The sequence below is a fragment of the Phoenix dactylifera genome, chromosome 16, assembly GCF_051530095.1.
Source record: "Phoenix dactylifera cultivar Ajwa chromosome 16, Ajwa_hap1_PhDact_Kaust_v1.1, whole genome shotgun sequence".
In the NCBI taxonomy this organism is placed as follows: domain Eukaryota; kingdom Viridiplantae; phylum Streptophyta; class Magnoliopsida; order Arecales; family Arecaceae; genus Phoenix; species Phoenix dactylifera.
This window is the reverse complement of record NC_143205.1, coordinates 7,364,488-7,386,110: the sequence shown is the minus strand read 5'-3', so window position 1 is coordinate 7,386,110 and position 21,623 is coordinate 7,364,488. Positions and strand designations below refer to the sequence as shown.

The 21,623-nt window shown below is 39.7% G+C and overlaps 1 protein-coding gene across 2 annotated transcripts; it reads left to right on the top strand.

The window, feature by feature from the left end:
- The first annotated feature begins 1,489 nt into the window (after positions 1 to 1,489).
- Positions 1,490 to 15,364, top strand: LOC103699826 (pyruvate dehydrogenase E1 component subunit alpha-3, chloroplastic). Of its 2 annotated transcripts, none has more exons than XM_026801935.4 (3): positions 1,490 to 1,944; positions 2,077 to 2,875; positions 3,485 to 4,151. In XM_026801935.4, exons 1-3 carry the CDS (start codon positions 1,705 to 1,707, stop codon positions 3,514 to 3,516), a joined length of 1,071 nt encoding a protein of 356 aa, XP_026657736.3. In that variant the 5' UTR covers positions 1,490 to 1,704; the 3' UTR covers positions 3,517 to 4,151. The 2 variants fall into 2 exon arrangements, with proteins under 2 accessions (XP_026657736.3, XP_038974746.2); XM_039118818.3 differs by lacking the exon at positions 3,485 to 4,151 and adding an exon at positions 14,851 to 15,364 and having other exon boundaries at positions 1,497 to 1,944.
- The last annotated feature ends 6,259 nt before the right edge of the window (positions 15,365 to 21,623 follow it).

The following is a 21,623-nucleotide window of genomic DNA, read 5'->3' as shown; positions in this document are numbered from 1 at the left end:
TCGGACCCCGCGCGGCTCCGGTGGGAGGGTCCCGGCAGAATGGAGCGTGCTCGAGAATCCTCCTCGCGCCGGCGCTCATCCCCATGGGAGAGGAAGGAGCGCGGGTTGAGGAGGACAGGCGAATGCTCAGGCCGCGGCGGCTCCTGAGCCCGCTGCGGCGCCCGGGAAATCGCACCCTGCAGATTCTGCACCGCCTCCGCGAGGGTGCGAACCTGCTGGGTTAGTTGGTCGAACTGGGCGGCTTCGACCGTCTGAACGGGCGGTGGGGAGGTGGAGTGTTGCTGAGAGTGTGTTGGAGATGCAGCGGCCTTCCGGCCAGAGGCGTGAGAGGCCCCGCGACCGGAAGCATTGGAAGCTCCACGACCACCTCGCCATGCCATTACGATCGCTCTGAGATCCGGCCCTCCTTCTAGCGCCAACTGTTGCTGGGGGTTCAAACCGAGAACGATTGGCACAGCGGTGTGAACGGGGTTCCCTTGGAATTGCTTCGGTTGCGCTCCACCTTCCGCCGGGGAACCTGCAAGCAAGCCTCGCACCACCACCGGGGTAGTGGGGGCCCTCCGACGATCAAGTTAGGGAAGATCGAAGGAGAAGGAGAGGTAGCAGGTAAGATGATACTCTGGAAAATCTTGCTTACCCTCCCCCTTCCCCCCCAGCCGCATATATACCAGGCTGGGGGGTTCTTTTGGGGATTGGTCATCGTGTGGCGCGATGGGGTTGCCACTGACATGGCCGTTACAGGGCGTCGTGGGGCAGCGCTGGGTACGGCTATGGCAGGGCGTAGTGGAGTTCCGCTTTGTACGACTGTTACAGGGGATCGTGAAACAGCGTCGGATACGGCCGTTGCAGGGAGTAGTGGAGCAGGGGGCCGCGGCGTGCCTCAGGGGAACAGTCTGTTGTTGTCAGAGATTGCCGACTCGGGGTCGGATTGCTGGATCAAGGGGCAGCCGACTCGGGGTCGGGCTGCGGAGCCGAAGATATCCGACCCAAGGTCGGATTGCTGGATAAAGGGGCAGCCGACTCGGGGTCGGGCTGCGGAGCCGAAGATATCCGACCCGAGGTCGGATTGCTGGATCAAGGGGCAGCCGTAGTCTTCCCGGGCGCGCGTGCCGGTCACGTGGGGCATGGTGGCTAAGTTCCCCCGTAACAATAATGTTTGAGAAAATAATTTTGGTATGTTTGGTTGATTATAGAAAAGCGACAGATTCTTGAGTGGTTTATATTTGGTTAAGCATCTACTTTTCTAAAAAAATATATTAAATATCTATTACTCATAGATTTTAATGGCTTAAGGATATTTTTGAAAAAAAATTAATTTTTAATAAGTAAGAAAGTAGCTCTTCTATAAATTTTTTTATAAAATATAAAAATTTACTTTTACAAAAATATTATTTTTTATTTTTTTAATTTAAAAACTTTAATCAAATAAAAAATATTTTTCTTGTTTTCCTATTGAACATATATTTTCCGGTCGTTCTCCGCGAACAAAACGAGTACTTTTGGCAGCTACTTTGATCGTTCGTTTGCCCGCGAATAAACCCAGCCGTTCGGGCGAAGTTTTCCACGTCTCCCTCCTCGGTCTCTCCGCCCTCCCCTCACTCCCCACCCTCGGTTTATATATCTCTCCGTCCCTCCTTGCCTTTTCCTCAGAAACGACGTCCCTCCTTAAGGAGAAGAAATCAGGAGGAGAAAGAGGAAAGAAAAATGTCCGCGTTCTCGGCCGTCAAGAGCCTCTCAACCCCGACCATCACCACCCGATCCACCCCCTCCTCCAACCCCAAACCCTCCTTCCCCTTCCCCTTTCCTTCCCCTGCCTCCGCTGGCGCCGGCAGCCTCCGCCACTCCGCCGCGATCCGACTCAACTCCTCCTCTCCCAGTCCCCTCCGCGCTGTCTCCTCTCATGTCCTCAGTGACGAGCAGCGCGTCACCTCCCCTTCCAACCACGTACCTCTCCTGCCCTCCATTCTCTAAATCCTAATCAATCGTATTAATCTTTTGATTTATCATCTAATCAAGGAATTTATATTTTTTGTGTGCGTATTCTTTTGATTTATCATGCCCCCCAAAAACCAAAAGGACAAGGCACTGGTAACCCGTCGGGAGGCGCTGGATCTGTACGAGGACATGGCGCTGGGGAGGTCGTTCGAGGACATGTGCGCCCAGATGTATTACCGGGGCAAGATGTTCGGCTTCGTTCACCTCTACAACGGCCAAGAAGCGGTCTCCACTGGCTTCATCCGCCTCCTCCAGCCCGGCGATGCCGTCGTCAGCACCTACCGGGACCACGTCCACGCCCTCAGCAAGGGCGTCCCGGCCCGCGCCGTCATGGCCGAGCTCTTCGGCAAGACCACTGGCTGCTGCCGCGGCCAGGGCGGTTCCATGCACATGTTCTCCGCCCCCCACAATTTCCTCGGTGGTTTCGCCTTCATCGGCGAGGCCATCCCCGTCGCCACCGGTGCCGCCTTCTCCTCGCGGTACCGCCACGAAGTCCTCAAGGAGGCATCCCCCAGCGGCGGCCTCGACGTCACCCTCGCATTCTTCGGGGACGGCACCTGCAACAACGGGCAGTTCTTTGAGTGCCTGAACATGGCTCAGCTCTGGAAGCTGCCCATTGTGTTTGTAGTCGAGAATAACTTGTGGGCGATTGGAATGTCGCACCTTAGAGCCACGTCCGACCCCGTCATCTGGAAGAAGGGGCCTGCATTTGGGATGCCCGGGGTGCCCGTGGATGGAATGGATGTGCTGAAGGTGAGGGAGGTGGCTAAGGAGGCGATTGAGAGGGCAAGGAGCGGAGAGGGGCCTACTCTTGTGGAGTGTGAGACCTATCGGTTCCGAGGGCACTCACTCGCGGACCCTGATGAGCTTCGAAAGCCTGGTGAGGATGTTGACTTTAAACTATGCGCCACTTTACCTTGTTGCATTGCTTTCGGTTTGATGTGCAAGTTTTTTGGATTCTTTATTTCCTACATAATGTTGAAGCATTCGAGTCTAAAGGGGATTATTAGAAAAAGCAAAAGATCTGGATGTTGTAGATAAGAATAATGAAGGTCTATGATAAACATTCTTGACTATGTGATAGACTTAGGCATAATTTGGGAAAAGAATATGATTCGGGCATGAACATATTATATGCCTCTTTTCCTATTCATAAATTAGCCGTTTGAATTATGAAAATTAATTGTTCAAGTAATTAATATGCTCATAAATCAGTGTGTTGTCACCTAATGGTTTCTAGTTATAGGATGAATGTTACGTTGGTGGTGCTTTAGGAATGGAGTTAGAATTTTTCTTTTTATTACGGTCGAGATTAGTATGTGGTATGATTATATGCTTCTTGCTCATTAGGAAGGAAGTTGCTTTGTGACATGTATATTAATTTTCTCTAGGCCTATTATTTTCTGTTTAGTCTCCAACTTGGAGGCAGCTTTGTTATGTATAATATTTTGATGGCTATTCACAGTCTTCCTCACTTTATCCTTCACAGGTCCCACTTCTACATACTCATTTCGAACTTGACCCCTTTGATTTTATTAAATGTCCACCATAGCATCCATACTTATGTGGATTCATATTATAAACAGCATTATTAGAATACTATGACACAGTGCTCAACCATTCCATTAAATTCTATTTGTATTCAACAATTGCAAACTGCCGGTTTTGGTTCTATTGTAGGCAACCATTCCTGACGTGAATCTCCATCTCTTTGTATAATAGATTAAGGTAGTGAAAGCAATGTTATTTGGGAATCCATTACCCATTGACCATGTCGTGGCTTGACTACAAGATATATTGTTCAATTGCAAGATGTGTTCCTTATTTCCCTGCATGTTTCTTTCAATAAATTGATCATGCGATCATTAGCGATCAATTCTTGCATGTACATAATTTCATCAGTTTTAGAGCACATCAGTGCTGGAAATAATTGTAGGAGACGACTCTGATTAATTGATGTACCTCTGGGTTTTAGGATGCTCAATGATGGTACATGAATCACTTCAAGAATATGAAGTAACATACACATGTATGTATATATATATATGTATGTATGTATGTATGTATGTATGTATGTATGTTTATAGTATGTATATAGTATGTATGTATTATGTATATATGTATGTATGAATCACTTCAAGAATGTATATGCTTAATGACGGTATATGAATCATTTCAAGAATGTAAAGTAACATATATATATATATATATATATATATATATATATGTATGTATGTATGTATGTATGTATGTGTGTGTGTGTGTGTGTATATATATGTATGTATGTATGTATATGTATGTATGTATGTATATGTATGTATGTATGTATATATATCTATGTTTGTATATGTATGTATGTATGTATGTATGTATGTATGTATGTATGTATATGGCTCCTGATGGTTTTAAAGGTCATATTAAATATCAAGATTGGTTAGAAGACTGCAGTCTAGAATTTCTAGGTGCAAGATCTTCTGGCTTTCTTGTAGAAATCAATAAATTACGTAAGTGGTAATCTTATGCAAGGATAGCAAAAGACATGTAGGAAATTAAACTGAAGAAGAGGGGGGAGGAAGAAGATCAAGAGAATGAATGAGAGGAGGAAGAAAATGAGAGGAGGCTGAAGATTAACTAAGAGAAGCAGAGAGGCCTGTTACTTTTCCAAATTTTAAAACCGAATTATGTTACATAAAAATCCCCTTAAATAAGAAGCATAATGCTATATAACCTTTAAAAACTTAAAGTAACCTTGTTAAGTGGCCAGCCCGCTTTGTTGTATCTCTATGTGTGGGAGAGAGAAGTGAGTGAGTGAGGGGGAGGGAGAGAAAGAGCGAGAGGTTTTGGAGGTAAGGATGTCTAAAGGGAACAAGGAGAACCTACTCCTCTTTTATCTCTAGTTGCAATGGGGCCCAATCTTTTAAATAAAGGCTTATGTGGAGATCATGATTTGCCTTATTGGACCATACCACCTAGTACCAGGCATATCACACTTCACCAACAGCGAACCAATACTTGGTACGGGAGCATACTGATTGTTGATATGATGAACCGACCCTTCTTGATACCATTCCAGCATGGTACTGGTATAGGTAACAAATTTAGTAATGTGAACCATGGTGGAAATAACTCCAAGTCATTGCCACCTAAGTGTACAAACTAGCTTTCTGATGACTTGGAACTTTCAAACTTAGCCTTACATGAATTAGATTACTAATATAATGATGTTGATAAACACTAGAAAACATAAAGTTTAGCAAAAAGGCTTCTGATTTAGATATAATTGTCAATCCTCCAAAAAATTGATTCTTAATATTGAATCAAATACATTGCAGCTTCCAATTGCATCAACTGCTCGAGTATAGAAAAGAAGCTAGCTTATGACCCTATCCTATACATTATCCAAGAATCCCCCAAGATGTAGAAGCTATTGCAATAGTAGGGGACTTCTTCATGATGCAATTACTGCCTTGTTCTTTCGATTGAAGAGACTTAAAGGTACAACCATAGAACTATCGAGCAGTGTTGTCATCCACAAGTCTTCATACTAAAACTATGGGTTTGCGAATGACATCTAAATATTGTAACTAGGGGATCCCAAAATAACATATATTTCATTGGGACAATAGGACAATCAACAAATTGTGGAACCTTTCCTCCTAGTCTAATAAATGAGTAGCATATCTTTGTAGTTGTAGTCCATGTTATTCTCGATCCAAGTTAAGGATAGGCCTCTGGATTCGAATTTCTTCTAGGCCCTACCTTTTAACGAACTCTATGAAGACTAGATTCAGGTGATTATATTAGAATTAGGCAATTGTGCAAAAAGTATCCCCCTTTATTTACTCTTATGTATGATGTGCCACTAAGGACAATGTATTGCCTCTTAAAGCACCCTCAAGCTCCACATGATGGATATCATCTTCATTCTTCTAAGCTTAATTCTCCTCATTTTACTCTTTAACAGTAGCAGTAATTGCCTACCTCCTAGGGCACACATTAGCAATTTATGTGGTCTTTGCACAAAGATAGCATATGACTTATGGTGCCCTTGTTTTTTCATTCACATGTTTTCTTGGTGCTGGTGCAAGATGAGCAAGTGTTTATGGATCAAGACTTTTTCACTTTTGCCGGGAATCTTCTCTTCTCCATTGGATTAAGACCCTTTAATCTCAAGCTAACAAAAACTCCTTTCCCCATTAGCCCAACTCATGCCGATAAAAGGGTACAAAAAGCAAGAAAGTGGGGACCCTCAAATCTTCTCCATCTTTCTGCTCCAATCCAAAGACTGTCTCATCATCTAGCTATCTGGCCAGTTAACTCTTTATTTTTATTCGCATGAATTCGAATTTATGGCTACCAAGACCAGATGCCATTGGCAACTCGTCAAACAGGCCATGTTCCACCCATGATCAGTCGGTCAAACCATGTCTATCTATCTGAATTGACACTTGACTCTTCCGCTTTCTGCCCGACACAACAGGCACAACCCAACTTGGGTTATCGGCAACAAGAGCCTCCTCTATAGCCGATCGATTCTTTTTCTTAATCCAATCAGGGTTATCCTAGTCTAACAAATCAAGAACCTTCTTTCCATATTTCTGGTCTATCTAGCTAGCCTAACTCAGGCTACCCTTTACAACCCAATGTAGGACATTATGACCAACCGTTGGACCAAAAAGTTTCCTTTGGTGTTAACCGTTGCTCCCCTCATCCAACCGAAAATGCATTTCATCCTTGGATCTTAAATTCCCGAGAAGATTTCGAGTGACAAGTCTTAGAGTTCACCCAAGCGGCTATAACTCAAAATGTTCTCTGGCAGCTATGTGCTATTATCCAAATGTAAGTCTACCACCCTGGTCCAAGATACCTAAGCTTGTGAAGCTTGATGGAAAAGGTGACCCACACACAATTTTAGGCATGTTTCCTCAAATGCTTAGCCTTGAGGTCCAGCACATTATGTTTAAGCAACTCTATCATTGTGTTGTCTAATCAACTTTTCTTAAATTTTCTCTTATATTCCACCTTATAATTCAGCACCCAAGTCTTCTCAGTATAAAATGAATCTGTGCGCGTGGGCAGTATGCTATGCGAAACCTCTTGGTGAGCTTTTATGAACTCATCCTTCTATTGTAGTTCACGATATTGAAGCTAAAGTCTTCTTGTATCCAAAGGAAATTATTCTCATGTTAATCTCCGAGGCACAGATTTCTCTATCTTTCTTCCCATTGGTCATCATGCAATTGCTTGCTCAGTACTTAATCTGCTTCCTTTAACTTAGCTATAGAAAAATTGAAATTTCCTCCCCTTGATAGTTGTCAATCGAAGAAAACACCACAACTGGATACCCAGTCCAAAGAGATCCCCTGATGCATTTGTCCGTAAAAGTCGAGCCACACATGTTTAGTGAATACTATATAGGTAATCTCTCATCTATCTCAGTGGGTCATGTTGAAAAGGTTCAAACAGCCGTGTCCCTTGTGAAAACAAAACTATTTTCTTTTTGCTCAAGCATGATCTCAAGCTGGCATCTTATGTTGCCAGCCTGCCACATATTCTAGTCTAGATGTTTGATGTGTTCTTCCAACCATGCCGATAAAGTATCAAAATTTCTATTTCTCTTTCTTAATATTGGGCAGGGCCATGCGTCATGCAGCAAGGCATAACACCTGGGCCTTGAATGGTTTTAACTTAAAGCCACAGATCTTTTTTCTTTTCTTTTTTTTTTTTGTATGATGGGTTGGGGGTGGGGTTAAAGCTAACATCCTCTGAATTTCAGAATATTCGGTGTGGTCCTTTTCATGTGAAACAGTATCAGACCTAAGCGAGGTTATTTTAATTCTTTTCTGCTGGAACCTTTAGACTGTGGTTGCTGAGAAATGAAGGAAAAATAATTTGTTTCTCTAGTGGAAAAGAAAAGAACGTCAAGAATTTTCAATTGTTTGGTTGTAAGTAAGAAATCAAAGAGAAAGTTGTTGAAAAAAACCATTTTCTTATTGAGCTTTGATAACTCTTGTTTAAATTAAGCTGCACTCGAGATACCTTTATTTACTTTCTCAAAATCACTACCTCTTGGAGATAGAAAATTTCAGGATGGTTAGTGAAATTCTGGCCCAAAATTCTCTCGAAAATTTTCCTTTTGAATTTCCTTGCTAATACTAAACATTGGAAAAAGAATATTCTAATCATAACTTTCTTTTTCTTTCACTCTCTCAGCAACCAAATAGGGCCTTAGATGGGTATTAGTCAGTGACAAATGCTTGAGCATGCAATTTTTATGGCCGATGTCTATTTGGCATAAGATCAAAGTAGAATATGTCTGTGTTCTCATGAGTACACAATGCTTATTTTTATCATTTGAAAGATGTGCAAATTCTGCTTAGCTCTTTCGAATTATTAAACCGATCCAAATTTGAAAATTGGCGAATAGCTTGTATTTCTGCATTGTCTTTTATTCTTGGAACATGAATTACTGAACTGATGGTCTCGCTTGGGTCTCACTTGGTTTGTTATTTGCTTTTGTGGCAAGCTTGGGAGGGATTACTATTGTAAGAAAGTGGGAATTTTGTGATTGTGAGGTATTAAATTTGATAATAAAACTAGTAACAATTATTGACTAGTAATCATTATGTTGTGTTAATTCATGTTAGAAAAATCTGCAATTCATGTTGATGTCTGATGTAAGTTTGGGGCCAGACTATGATGTAGGGATTAGTTTCAGGGCTTAATTAAGTTTAGGATCACTCGTAAAAAAACTTGGAAACATAGATAAATCATTTACAAATAAACTTTAGTACTTTAGAACTGGAAACCTCAACCTTTCAGGTTCTTGATATAGCATTAAAGATCAACATATCTGGAAAGGTGTAAAAAAGGATATGCTATTGATCTAGACTATAAGACATGTCAGGACTCCAGAAAACAAGTACGATTTTAACTTGTGAACATAATTATTAAACAGCAATTGTTGACTTTTAACCTTGAAGAAATTCAAATCATGGGAGATAGCTTCTCTTAAAAAGTGGTGTTACAAATGCTCACTAACAGAAGACTTTGGGACTTGCCCTTAGTAGCTGAATATTTTACCTACACTGCTTTATGTGCATGACAATCTTGTTTCCTTTCCTGTTTTCTGATCACCCATCTCAAGTATCTCTACATCACTACATTCATCATCTTAGAATCAATCACTGTCTTACTAATATTATACTATTCATTGTCTTGTTTTTCATACCATCTGTTATGCATTTCTCTAGAACATGGAACCGTACTAATAAATTTTTAATATTTTACATTATTTTTTATGGATGTTTGTGTAGCCTGAATTCCTTGAGGACCCTGCTTTCTTATCCCTGCAGTTGAGCATGTTCCTGGACATACTCCTGTTCTAGTAATCAAGGCCATGCATGCAAACCTTGTTCATACCTAGTAAAAAAGAGAATCTATTGATTCTTTATGTATATTGTATATAAATGAGAGTGGAATATGCTTAAAAGATTCTTATGTCAAAATTCTTGACCAAAATGCCATGATTTTTTTAATTAATAAAACTAGCCAGAACATCCCTTTTTTTAAAAGAATAAATGGGAGTAAAGGTTATGTGGACAGTTTTGATAATCATGTTATTTTTATTTTTTTAAAAAAATTCTCTAATTCTGGAGTTCGACTGAACATCCTTGCTCACACTCCTCATCTACAAAACAAACTCAAGCATCCATGATATTTAAAATTTTAAGTGAAAATCTGTTATTTTTTAGTCATGTTTTCTATTTAATTCTATTTATGCTTTAAACTGCATTCTATGTGCCTAGTTGCTAGTATAACATCAGTCATTAGCTTTGGTTGGTCTTGAGAAACCCCCCATATGATGGCTGGTCTTCCTTATGAATCTCGTGATTACCCATTTAACTTTGCATGTATATTCTTGCTTTGGTGATCCTAGATCACCAAAATCTCTATGGTTTCCTGGGAGTTTTTTTTTTGTGTGTGTTAATGTTATTGACATGGAATGCCGTACCGGCCCGTACCGGCCGGTACGGGCCGGTACGTACCGGTCCGGCCGTGGACCGGTACCGGAACGGATAAAAAACCGGTATTTTCCGGTTTTTTATCCGAACCGGCCGGTACGGGTGCGTACCGGCCGGTTCGGGGCCCGTACCGGCCGGTTCGGGGCCCGTACCGGCCGGTTCGGGTCTCGTACCGATGCGAACCGGCCGGTTCGCACCGGTACGATTTTTTTTTTTTTAGAACCACAGCGCCGCGCGCTGTGGTTTTTGAAACCACCGCGTACCGGCCGGTACGGGACCGGTACCAGCCGGTACGTACCGGACCGGACCGGTACCGTACCGGTCCGGCCGGCCACCGGTACGCCGACCGGTACCGGTACGGCGGACCTTGGTTATTGATATATATATTTCAGTAGATTTTAGTTTTGTATAGTGCAGGGACCATGCTGTTTAGATCAGGATCGGATCACGAATTGTAGAGAGGTCCAGATTGGATTGTGGATCATAAGTTTAAATATGAAAATTATAAAAAAGTAAAAAAAGTAAGTAACAAGTTACAAGAAAGAGGAGAAACTGATCATCAATGAGAAATCTGCTCGCTATTGACATTGTTTAGCACAATAAAGAAAGAAAATAGGGTTGAATTTGCTTAATAAGCAATATAGGGTCAAGGAGAGCTGAAAAGGGAGAGAATAGTTGTAAAACAAAATAACAAGAAAGAGGAGAAGGGAACAAGGGGTTTGCTGCAAATTATTTACAATCTTCCTCATAAAAATCTTAATCAACTTTTTGCTGCTAGCTAGATACATATTCTAATCGGAATCCTTTCCTTCTCTCTAAGCCAACCAAAACTTGCCTAAAATTGATTGAACCACTTCTTGATTGATAGAGACTTCTTTGTAATGGAGAACTAAGTTTAGCTAGCTAACCACCTATTTGCACCCGAATTCAAAGTCAAATTGAAATCTTTAAAAGGAAAATGAATCGAGAATATTTAAGCAGATCTTATGGTTTGAGTACCGTCAAGATTGTTTTATGGTTTGTTGATGCAGATCTTATGATTCAAATCATAGATCGGCCGATTTTAGCAACACTAGCATTGAATAACTTACTACATTGATTGAAGTGATGTGAGCTAATTGAGACTCTCCTAACCTCAAATAAATCTCCAACTTCTCATTCCCCAAATGCTCTATCTCGCTAATAGGATTTTGGTTTTGTTACTTACCACTAACCATTTGCATGCCTAATGCACAGCTAATTGGTGATAGACAATTCGATATGCCTCAGGGTCTCTTGACAATCTTGCTTGGAAAGTCATAAATATGTACATACCTCATTACATAATTATATATGTATGTATATATGTATATGTATGTATATATGTGTATGTATGTATATATGTATATGTATGTGTGTGTGTGTGTGTGTATATATATATTTATATATACATAGAGAGAGAGAGAGAGATTGACTATGCTCCTCTTGAGGATATCTATTTCTCTCGACTTCAAAAATAATAATAAGGAATCCAATTCAAGGATTATGATCTATAAGGTTGAGTCATATGTTTTGGTGGTCTTTAACCTATGCATCATGTGGAAACAAAAAGTGGATGGCTTCTATTTTGCTGGTGTGCTAAATACATGATAAAGTATTTAAATTGATTATCTTTCTTATTGATCATGATCTACATATATCGATAGATTTTAATGCTTAAAACATAACAAAACATGGTCTTATATCATTTTAGTCGGTTTTATTGCACCCAATTGATGTATAGGTTAGAGATCACTAAAATATGTGATTTTTGGTTTCTTAGCATTTTTAATGATATAGATCATGATCATTAAAGCCCCAAATTCCTCTTCTCACTATCCTAACTGGTTTTTCTCTACTTATTTCTCCTCTATCAACCTCCTTCTCTAACAACCTTATTCAACTCTAATCTTAATCTTCTATTTTAATTTTTATATTCTATTTTATTTTATACTTATATTATTTTTATTTTTGTTTGTTATTTCATTCTTTATGCAGAATCATGATACTTTTTTGTTATTATCTTAGCTAATATTAATTATTTCTGTTACTAAATGTGCATCACATGTACCTGTATCCTAGTGTATGTAAAAGCATCAACGTACTATATATGTAGGTATTTTCTTGTAAGTTCATTTGATAAATGACACATAAATGCTACTAAGTGAGGAGCGCAAGGTTGCATTTGAAGTGAAAAACATAAAGTCAACATATTAAACAACCGACCATGAAAGGTCTTTTTTTTTTAATCATAGAACCAAGCTAGACATTGAGGAAGCTCTGCTATCTTTACCACTTGAGCTTGGACTATAAACCATACATGCTGATTTTCATATGCTTTGTTAATAAATTTAATGTAGAATCTTTAAACTAATGTATATCTTGTTTATGCTTTTTAATTGTTTACAACTTTGCATTCATTCATCGTGCTTGAAGGAATATTGAAATCTTGGTTTGTTAAAGTAACATCAAATTTGTTCATATGAATGAAGTAGTATGAACGAAGAATGATTGACTATTTGTGATGTAAATGGCATGGTTGCCTTGGTGACGCTGTGAGATAGGCTAACTCCATGGTCTAGGGCTTCCTAACTCTTTGACAGTTTGTAGCTGACTTTGACTGGAACGAAGTTAGGGTTTTAGTCATTGACTCAATTACGCACAACTCTAATGTAAAAGACAAGTTCCTTGGCCAAAGTTGCTAAAACCCTCATGATGAAATCTCTACTCCTCTTAACTTCATTGCTTAATATGTTTAAAAGCCCAAGATTTTTGTTGGATGGTTAGAGAATAAGATAACCTAAAATAAATGGATTAATATTTAAAACTCACTTTACTCTGGAGTAAACTGTTCCACCCTATGGGTTCAAAAGAGTAACGTGGCGCTCTACCTAAGGAATGGAGTACCGCCCCAAATTGTATCGAGGGCGGATCGGCACGGTTCCACATTTTGGTTCGAGAATTCCAACAAGGAAGGGGGAGAGGGAGGAGAGAGAGGAATGGAGGGAGAGAGGCAAGGTTCGCCATCTCCATACCAGATCTCGTACCGATACCACTAGCACTATGTCAGTACTATACAGTTCGGAGTTTTTTCGACATACGAAGTGTCGGTACGCCACTCCTACTGAGTACCGGTACCAAATCGGTATGGTATGATACGCTCCATAACAATCTGGTTTGGGCCGGTACGACGAACCATAAAGAGAGGGGGCTCCTCGAAAGCCCTCTTAAGAAATATCAAAAAAAATTTAGGGATAGAGCCCTTGCGGCCCACCATCAGCAGAGAAGATGAGGGCTTGCAAGCCTCTCTCTTTTTCACTCACTCTCTCCTCTTGGCCTCCCTCCCTTCCCCTCCCTCTTCCTTTCTCCCTCTCTTGTCCTCTCTCTCTCCTCTCCCCTTCCCTCGTTGGCTCTGGCTGTGCCGATATGGTCGGGGATGAAATGTCACATATTGTACCATACCATACCACTGAGCAACTGGTATAGATCCATGTATCGACACAGCCAATCTTGACTCTACCTTTCAAAATGCCTACTTTTCCCCTGTAAAAAAGTTAGAAGATATTTGGCAAGAATAGCCAGAACAAGAGGGTTGAAGTGGCTTCATTCCATTTTACACCCTAGCAAAAACAATCTAGAAAGGCTACTTTTAGCATCATTATCATCCTAGTAGCTAGAATTTTTGACCTAGAATAATATATCCGCTTTGAAATCTCTCCGAAATCTCAAATCCGCACCCTCTGCTTTTGTCCTTGATGTTTTTTTTGAATATCTTCTTCCCTGCATCCCAACCCACACTGCTCATTCCCATCCTGATTTTGGCAACTAAATTATAATATCCTTCATTACAGCATCTTAAATTTCAAATCACTTAGGAGAATAGTTGTCTTCTATTTCTTAGTTAATAACAAGGTTTTAGGTATTGGTTGGATGGTGGGGCATCCCACGTTCCCAAGTGTCGTAAAGTAATGGGACATGCACTATCCTGAGTGCGCGGGGCATCCCATTCAATGGTAAAACCAAGTTGGCCCTGTCCCACGGTATTTAAAATCTTCTGGTTGTACTTATAGTATGAATTGCATTTATAAATCACTCATGAAGTGTTCTATTTATCAGAAAACTGAGAAAACACTTCTGGCTCTGGCTTTTTATCTCTACTTTTGCTTGATATGGTTATAACAAATAAATTAAAGCAAATGAATAATTGTACTCTGATATGTTTCAAATTCATGCTTGTATACTCTGTCACACTTGAAAAACGAACAGTTTTAGTGTCAACCAACAAGTCTTTTCCCATCAATGTGAGGTCAGGTTTATGGAGAGATTTATTCTGTAAAAAGTGTTCACCAACCTGCAATCGAGCATTAACTTTCATCTGTACACTTGTATTATCTTCCACTTTCACATACTCTCTCTCTCTCTGTGTGTGCTTTTACATTGTAACTGAAGTGAATCTGTGCCTCACTACTTGTTTACTCAAAGTGTTTTGCACATGCTTCCTGTTAGATATATCCTTTAGCATCTTAACTAATCCTCGAAAATTAAATTAGTTCTGACACTTATCAGTCATAAAGTTACTGGTAATCATCTTGCAATTATATAAAACAAAATACAAAGTCACGAGCTGAGTGGGTTGTCTGTTCTTGTTTGTCTGCAACCATGAACCTATAAAAAGCTCTTTAATTTATAATTTCTGATAGGGTTCATAGACATCATTAATACGTAAGATCGCTGAACTTCTATGAACTAGGTATCCCCGAATTTCTGTCAACTTAGAAACTGTTTGTCAGAAGCTTAAAGTCTATTTTGGCAGATGAGAAAGCTCACTACACTGCAAGAGACCCCATTTTGGCCTTGAAGAAATACATTCTTGAACATGATCTGGCCAGTGAGTCTGAGCTGAAGGGTATCGAGAAAAAGGTAGATGATGTGATTGAAGATGCTGTAGAATTTGCAGATGCAAGCCCATTTCCTCCTAGAAGCCAGCTACTTGAGAATGTGTTTGCGGATCCCAAAGGTTTTGGAGTTGGCCCTGATGGGAAGTACAGGTGTGAGGATCCCAAATTCACCGAAGGTACTGCTCAAGTCTAAGGTTTTGTTTATTTGATTACATTGTCAGTTTGAGAATTTTGTTTCCTGTAACATGATGTGTTTCTGTCCTCTCAAGTCAACTTTTGTTTATTTATTTATTTGTAGAAATACTACCCTTTTTCTCCCAGCCAATTTGTTATTCCATTTTTTTAGTGTTGTTGAATCTACATCTGTTTTGAACAGATGATCAGTTCTGTTTCCAGATATATACAGGGTGTTCTGACATTTTGATTTCACAATCAGATCTATGCTGTTGCACGTGTTTTAACCCGAGATAAAGTGGAATATTGAATTTTGAAACTTGTAGATGATGATTGATCCAAGATTTTCAAACTCAGTTGTGTTTGTGGGATTTTCTCGTACTAGGCTTTGTGACTAACTTCCTTTTAGGTAGCACTTTTCTTGTCTCTGAAAATACTTGTGCGTTCCATTGAGGGTGTGTTTGTTTGCTTGTAAGCATTAGTGTCAAAACTTGCTTCAACTATTTGTTTGTAGGATGTTGGTGTATAGGAGCTCCACTTTTTAAGACATTAAGTATCATTAAACAGTCATTTCAATATTGTTCGAATGGTTCATCTGTAAGGAGAAAAAGAATGAGAGAACATGAAATGCTTTCCCCAGGGGTTAACTAGGAGCATGACAGTAATCGGAGCTCAGTTATGGCAAAACAAATATTTCTAAGTTTACTTTTGTCCAAACTTCAGTTGGGACCTCTTATGGAAAATATTATGCCTTAAAACCATTGTTACTGTATTCTCTGAGTTATTTAAACTTTTTTATTATTTATGATTTTTATGATTCTCCAAATTATTCCTCAAAACGGATCAATCTAGAACTATTCAATTATTCTTGGATTATACATGAATTTTATGATTTATTCAACAGACTTTTTATGACTAATTTAAGAAATTTTGTGTTATAAGTTAATGATATATCACTGGCTGCATGGATGTTTTTTGCCATCATATTTATTTTTACATTTCCTAAACTTATTTTTTGAGTTAATAAATTTTAAAATATTTTTGTAAGTCTTTTTAGTTTTACTATTTTTCTAATTTTTAGCTATATGAATTCTTCCTAATTTTTGCTGAATTTTCAGATTTTTCTCGAATTCTGATTTAGCTGAATTGTTCTCAGACTTGTGACTACTATGCCTGAGGAAAGGAGTTCTGGAATGGTTCCAGAATGGTTGCGCTCTTGCATGGAAGTTCACAGCCTGGATAATGTAAAATAGCACAAGTAATTCACCGGAGCATCTAGTCCAACATAGAAATCATGTTGTCATACTGTGTAGCACCATAACATCGGAATAGGGCCTGCAAGAGACAGCATGGTTGGACTGCATGTATAGATTCAAAACAGCTACAACAGTTAAAACAGGGCTTTCCAAAACTATGATAAAAGCAGGCCATGAGTAGTTGGAATTAGTATCGAACCCTAAAGAGCATCATGACCATATCATAGTGATGGAAAAGCTTATCATAGGAGATGTGCCAGTGGACTGCAAGAAATTGATGCTTGCACATGTACTCAAACTAAACACTGCTACAATGGTATAATCACCATCTTCCAGTAGCTTAGGCTGATTAAGTAGAATTATAACGCATCCCCTAGGCCTTAACCAAAGGCAGTGAACACCTAAAGGAGATAAATTGAAAGTGCAGCTTCGCAGTCAACTGATGCAAGCAGCCAAACCGAGTAGATAAAGGATGATTAGACCAATAGCGAAAAACCCAGCAAGCATCCGCAATGCTTTCACCAGCCAGCCTGCAATCTCCTGAAAATCCTTTTCATGGCACACCTGGATGAGAGAGACAGAAAAATAACAAACATAGAATATATAGGCAGCAGCATATGCATACATGTTAATATCAGCTGCCATCGTCTATTCCGAGCATAGCACACATTCCAGCAATCAGCCTTTAAAGTAGCAGCCAAGTCCGTAGGCAATTCAATATCACCCGTTTGAGCAAGTTTCGCCATAAAATAAGCTGCTTGATTGCCTTCACGGTTAGTTTGGAATACAATGATCCGCTTCCTGGTTGATTTCCAGGTTTGAATATCACTTAACAGAGGGAAATGATGACATCTACATACGGAAGAGTTAGTTATCCATTTGACCATAGTTATAAAATCCTCCTCCAACCGAAGATGCAGTGCCTATGGTTCAGCAACAGCAACATGAAGCCCTAGCCAAGCAGCGACCAACTCAGCATAAAGGAACCGACGAAGGGAGCAGTAATTTGCCCCTAGCACTAATTAAGAGGTCTGTATGATCTCTAATTACAAACCTAGCCGCTGATTTAGTCTCCATTGCTGCAGCATCAATATTTATTTCACGAACTCCAAAGGGAGGGGGCATCCAAGATACAAAAAGGTTATTAGAGTTCGTAGATGATTGTTGGAAACCATCCTAGTGCCTTAAAAGAAGAGGTAGCAAAGGGTGCTGCTGAGGGAATAACAAAGCAATAAGCTTTCTTTACCAGCTGGATGGGAGAAGGAGCCTATTGGAAGATTGTTTCATTATGAGCCAGCCAAATCAACCATGCAACACAAGCAAGCAAAGATCTAAATCCTGCCCTAAGGCCGGCAAAGACTGGTTGAAAACCTTGCTTGCACATGCATTGCAACTGATCCCAGCAACTCGCGGCAAACAATAAGATATAATAACATAATCACTATCCTCCATCAATGATTTACAAGGATCACAAAATTGGTTGGTATTCAGCATCTATGATTGCCTCTCCTGTATAGAAGCTGTTTACATGGTAATCAGTCCCATAGCAGCCTCCACCAGAAGGTTTAACCCTCATTGGTACGTTCAATTTCCAAACCCACTGTATGGAGCTCCAGCTGACACTAGTGGTTTGACCAAGCTATACATGTCTTTAGGAGAGACTTGATTGAGTCTACTTGATCCCCAACATAGCTGATCAGGCCAATCTCCTTATGCAAAAGGGATGCAGCAAATGTTAAAAAGGTTCATCATATCAGCGGAGAACAGGGAAGCCAACAAGTTCCAATCCGATTAATGGTCATGGCCAACGAGATCTTGCAGTTGAACGTCCGCACTGCAAACTTACACATTCAAGTAAGTAGGCCAAAGAATAATGAGAGGGGTTGTAGAGAGCAAAGGGTCCTTAAGGATATTTATAACTGTACCCGTCCCAAGTGTCCAAATAAAATGGGGCTGAATCAGAGGGCCACACCCACAAATTCTCCACCAAATAGGGGAGTATCAATGCGGTTTTTGATAATTTTGCCATGTGCACATGAAATGATAATTAGCATAAACAAGCTTGGCCCACAGTGAGTGTTGGTGAAGCACAACTTGGGCCGCAAGCGTACATAGGAAGGCCTTTCGCCTAGCACAACTTGATCTTTTGGCATACGAATTAAGATGGAGCGCCAGTCGATCCCAGGAATTTCCCCCACATGAAAGGCCAAACTAGCAAGAAATGATAAAGGCACCGGAACTGGTGATAGCCATCACCTTTTCCAATATAAAATTGAAATCTGAACGAACCAGTGGCATATGGGACCTCCAAATACTTCCAAACACCACTCTTTTGGCCATTTGAAAGGGGATCCTGATTTAATGTTTAAGTGAACATGGAGTAGCACGACTGAAAGTAATATATTTGTCCGCATTAATTGCTTTTCCTGAGAGAGAACAACAGGAATCCATAATTGAGAGTAAACAATATTATCCTCTATGGTTGCCCTTGTGACCAGCAAATAATCATCCGCAAAAAAGACTATGAGATTGCAGGTCCTCACAGAGCCAGTTGATAAGCCTTTGAGCATATACTTTGGACTGCAAAATATAAAACCCTGGAAAACAGAGCATATTAAAAATAAATATGGTGAAAGGGGACAGACTTGTTTGAGGCCCATAACTGGAGAGGACCAAGAATTAGGCAAGCCATTGATCAATAAGGCAAACTGAGAGTTTAGAATACGTGGCTGCCCCAAATGAATAAACTTAGCATGAAATCAACTTGAGCAAGGACTTAAATAAACATGGACAATAAACATGATTATAGGCTTTTTCCATATCCAGCTTTACCATCATCAAACGCTAAGAGGAAGAAGCCCGCATTAAGGAATGCATCAGCTCCTGATTAAGAAGAATCTGGTCAATAGTATTCCGACCCTGAATGAAAGCCTCTTGCTCCGGTAAGATGATATTGGATAGAATAGGCTTTAACCTATTCACTAGAATTTTGGCCACAATTTTGTATATAGTATTATAGCGACTTATACATCTGTAATCATCAACTCCTTCAAGGTTGTTCTTTTTGGTTATTAAAGTGATGTATGTTCCTTTCTAGGCCTAGGCATTCTAGCAACTCTATAGAAGAATTGAATAGATTGAATAACCTCCATTTTAATGACAAGCCAAAATTTATGAAAGAAGAAATTTGGCATGCGCACTCGGAACAACCTCCACTAGCACTAGTCTAGAACTGTTTTTCTTTAAAACATATTGACAAAGAAAAAACAAGTCAAAGATACGTTCTCAAGTTTCAGCTTGAGATAGTCTGCGCCAGATGGTTTCCTCTGGCTTTTTTTTTTATCTCAGCAATTACAGAATTTAGATCTTGACATAGACAGATGTCAAGCCTAGCAATCACTTTCTGGTACGCCAATAATATACGTTAATAGTATATGTTTTGCTCCATGAAATTCCTAGTATGAGGTTGGTAACCTAAACTAAGAAACAAGAATGGGCAGGAGGATAGACTAAAGGTAACATAGAAATACAATATCCATCTGATAGCAAGCAGCAGGCATGATGCACCTGACCAATGTAAAAGAGAGGACCATCAGCAGATATATTAATTTGGTTCCACGAAACAGTCAGAATGATCGTTCCAGTCCTTTATGATTTGTAACTATTTCTTTTACAATTATTATGTGATAAATGCACCTAATTTTGGTTGTTACGCTTGTAATTTTCTCTGGGAGATGGAGCTGAAAGTTGAATGCGGTTTTGGTGGGGTTGGTGGAGGTGGAGATCTTGTTGGTTGTCTAAAGAATCTGAATTAAAGTTTCTGATTTAATCAAACTTGAGTTGCTACAGCAGAGCTCATAAATCAGATGCGCAGAGAGTAACATAGGCAATATTCTAAAGGGCTTTTTCTTATGTCTTGAAATCTTCCTTCTGAGACAGCAGGGCTTACAAATTTTTAAAAACACATTGCACAGTTCTAAAACATTAAAGAGAGCAGACATGATCATAGAGAAATGAAGAGACACATTGACAATACAACTTGGACTACATAGGAAAGACAATAGTAATTAAAACAAGTTCTAAGTGCATTAACTTCCAACACTCCCCCTTAATGCACTTTCTTCACAACTCCATTGAGATTTCTGAGATAACAAAACTTGTGCTTTGGGAGTGCCTTTGTCAATATATCTGCTAGCTGCTCTTCACTCTTGCAATACCTGAGCTGAATTTCACCATTCTCTATGGCTTCCCTTATGAAATGGTATTTGATTGCAATATGCTTGGTACGATCATGATTGATTGGATTTTTACCAATAGCAATGGCTGATTTGTTGTCACAAAACAATATGGTTTTTTCTTCTTGTCTTTCTCCAATGTCTTCAAGAATTCTTCGCAGCCACACAGCTTGTGAAGTTGCTTTTGCTGCAGCTATATATTCTGCTTCTGCTGAAGATTATGCCACAATGTTCTGCTTCTTAGATGCCCATGAATATATGCCTGAACCAAGAGAAAAAACATAGCTACTTGTGCTCTTCATATCATCCAAACAACCGGCCCAATCACTGTCACTGTAACTAATTAGATTCGAACATTCTCCAGCCTTGTAAAGAATCCCATAATCAAGAGTGCCTCTCAAGTATCTAAGAACTCTTTTCCCAGCTCTATAATGGTTATGACTTGGTTCTTGCATGTAATGGGAAAGTAAATTTGCAGCAAACATTATGTCTGGTCTAGTAACTGTAAGATACAAGAAATTATCAACTAAACTTCTATACATTTTAGCATCTGCCTTCTTAGCACCATCATCTTTCTTTAACTCTTCATTTGCAACCAAGGGAGTAGAAACTGACTTGCATCTGTCCATCTTGAATTTTTTAATAATGCCTTCTGCATACTTCTTTTGAGAAATGAAAATCCCATTTTGTGTTTGGGATACTTCAATTCCTAAAAAATAATGCATTAGCCCCAAGTCACTCATTGCATAAGCCTGCATCATATCTCTTTTGAACTCTTGAATCAAGCTTTCATCATCACTAGTAAAAATTGAGTCATCAACATAAATTGAGATTATCAACATGGAAGCTTTTTTCTTCATGACATAGAGAGTGGGTTCACTTTGGCTTTTCTCAAAGCCCTTCTTGGTGAAGTACTTGTCAATCTCACTATACCAAGCTTGTGGAGCTTGCTTCAGCCCATAAAGGGCCTTTTTAAGTTTGTACACTTTATGTTCTCCCTCTTTCACCAAGAATCCTGGTAGT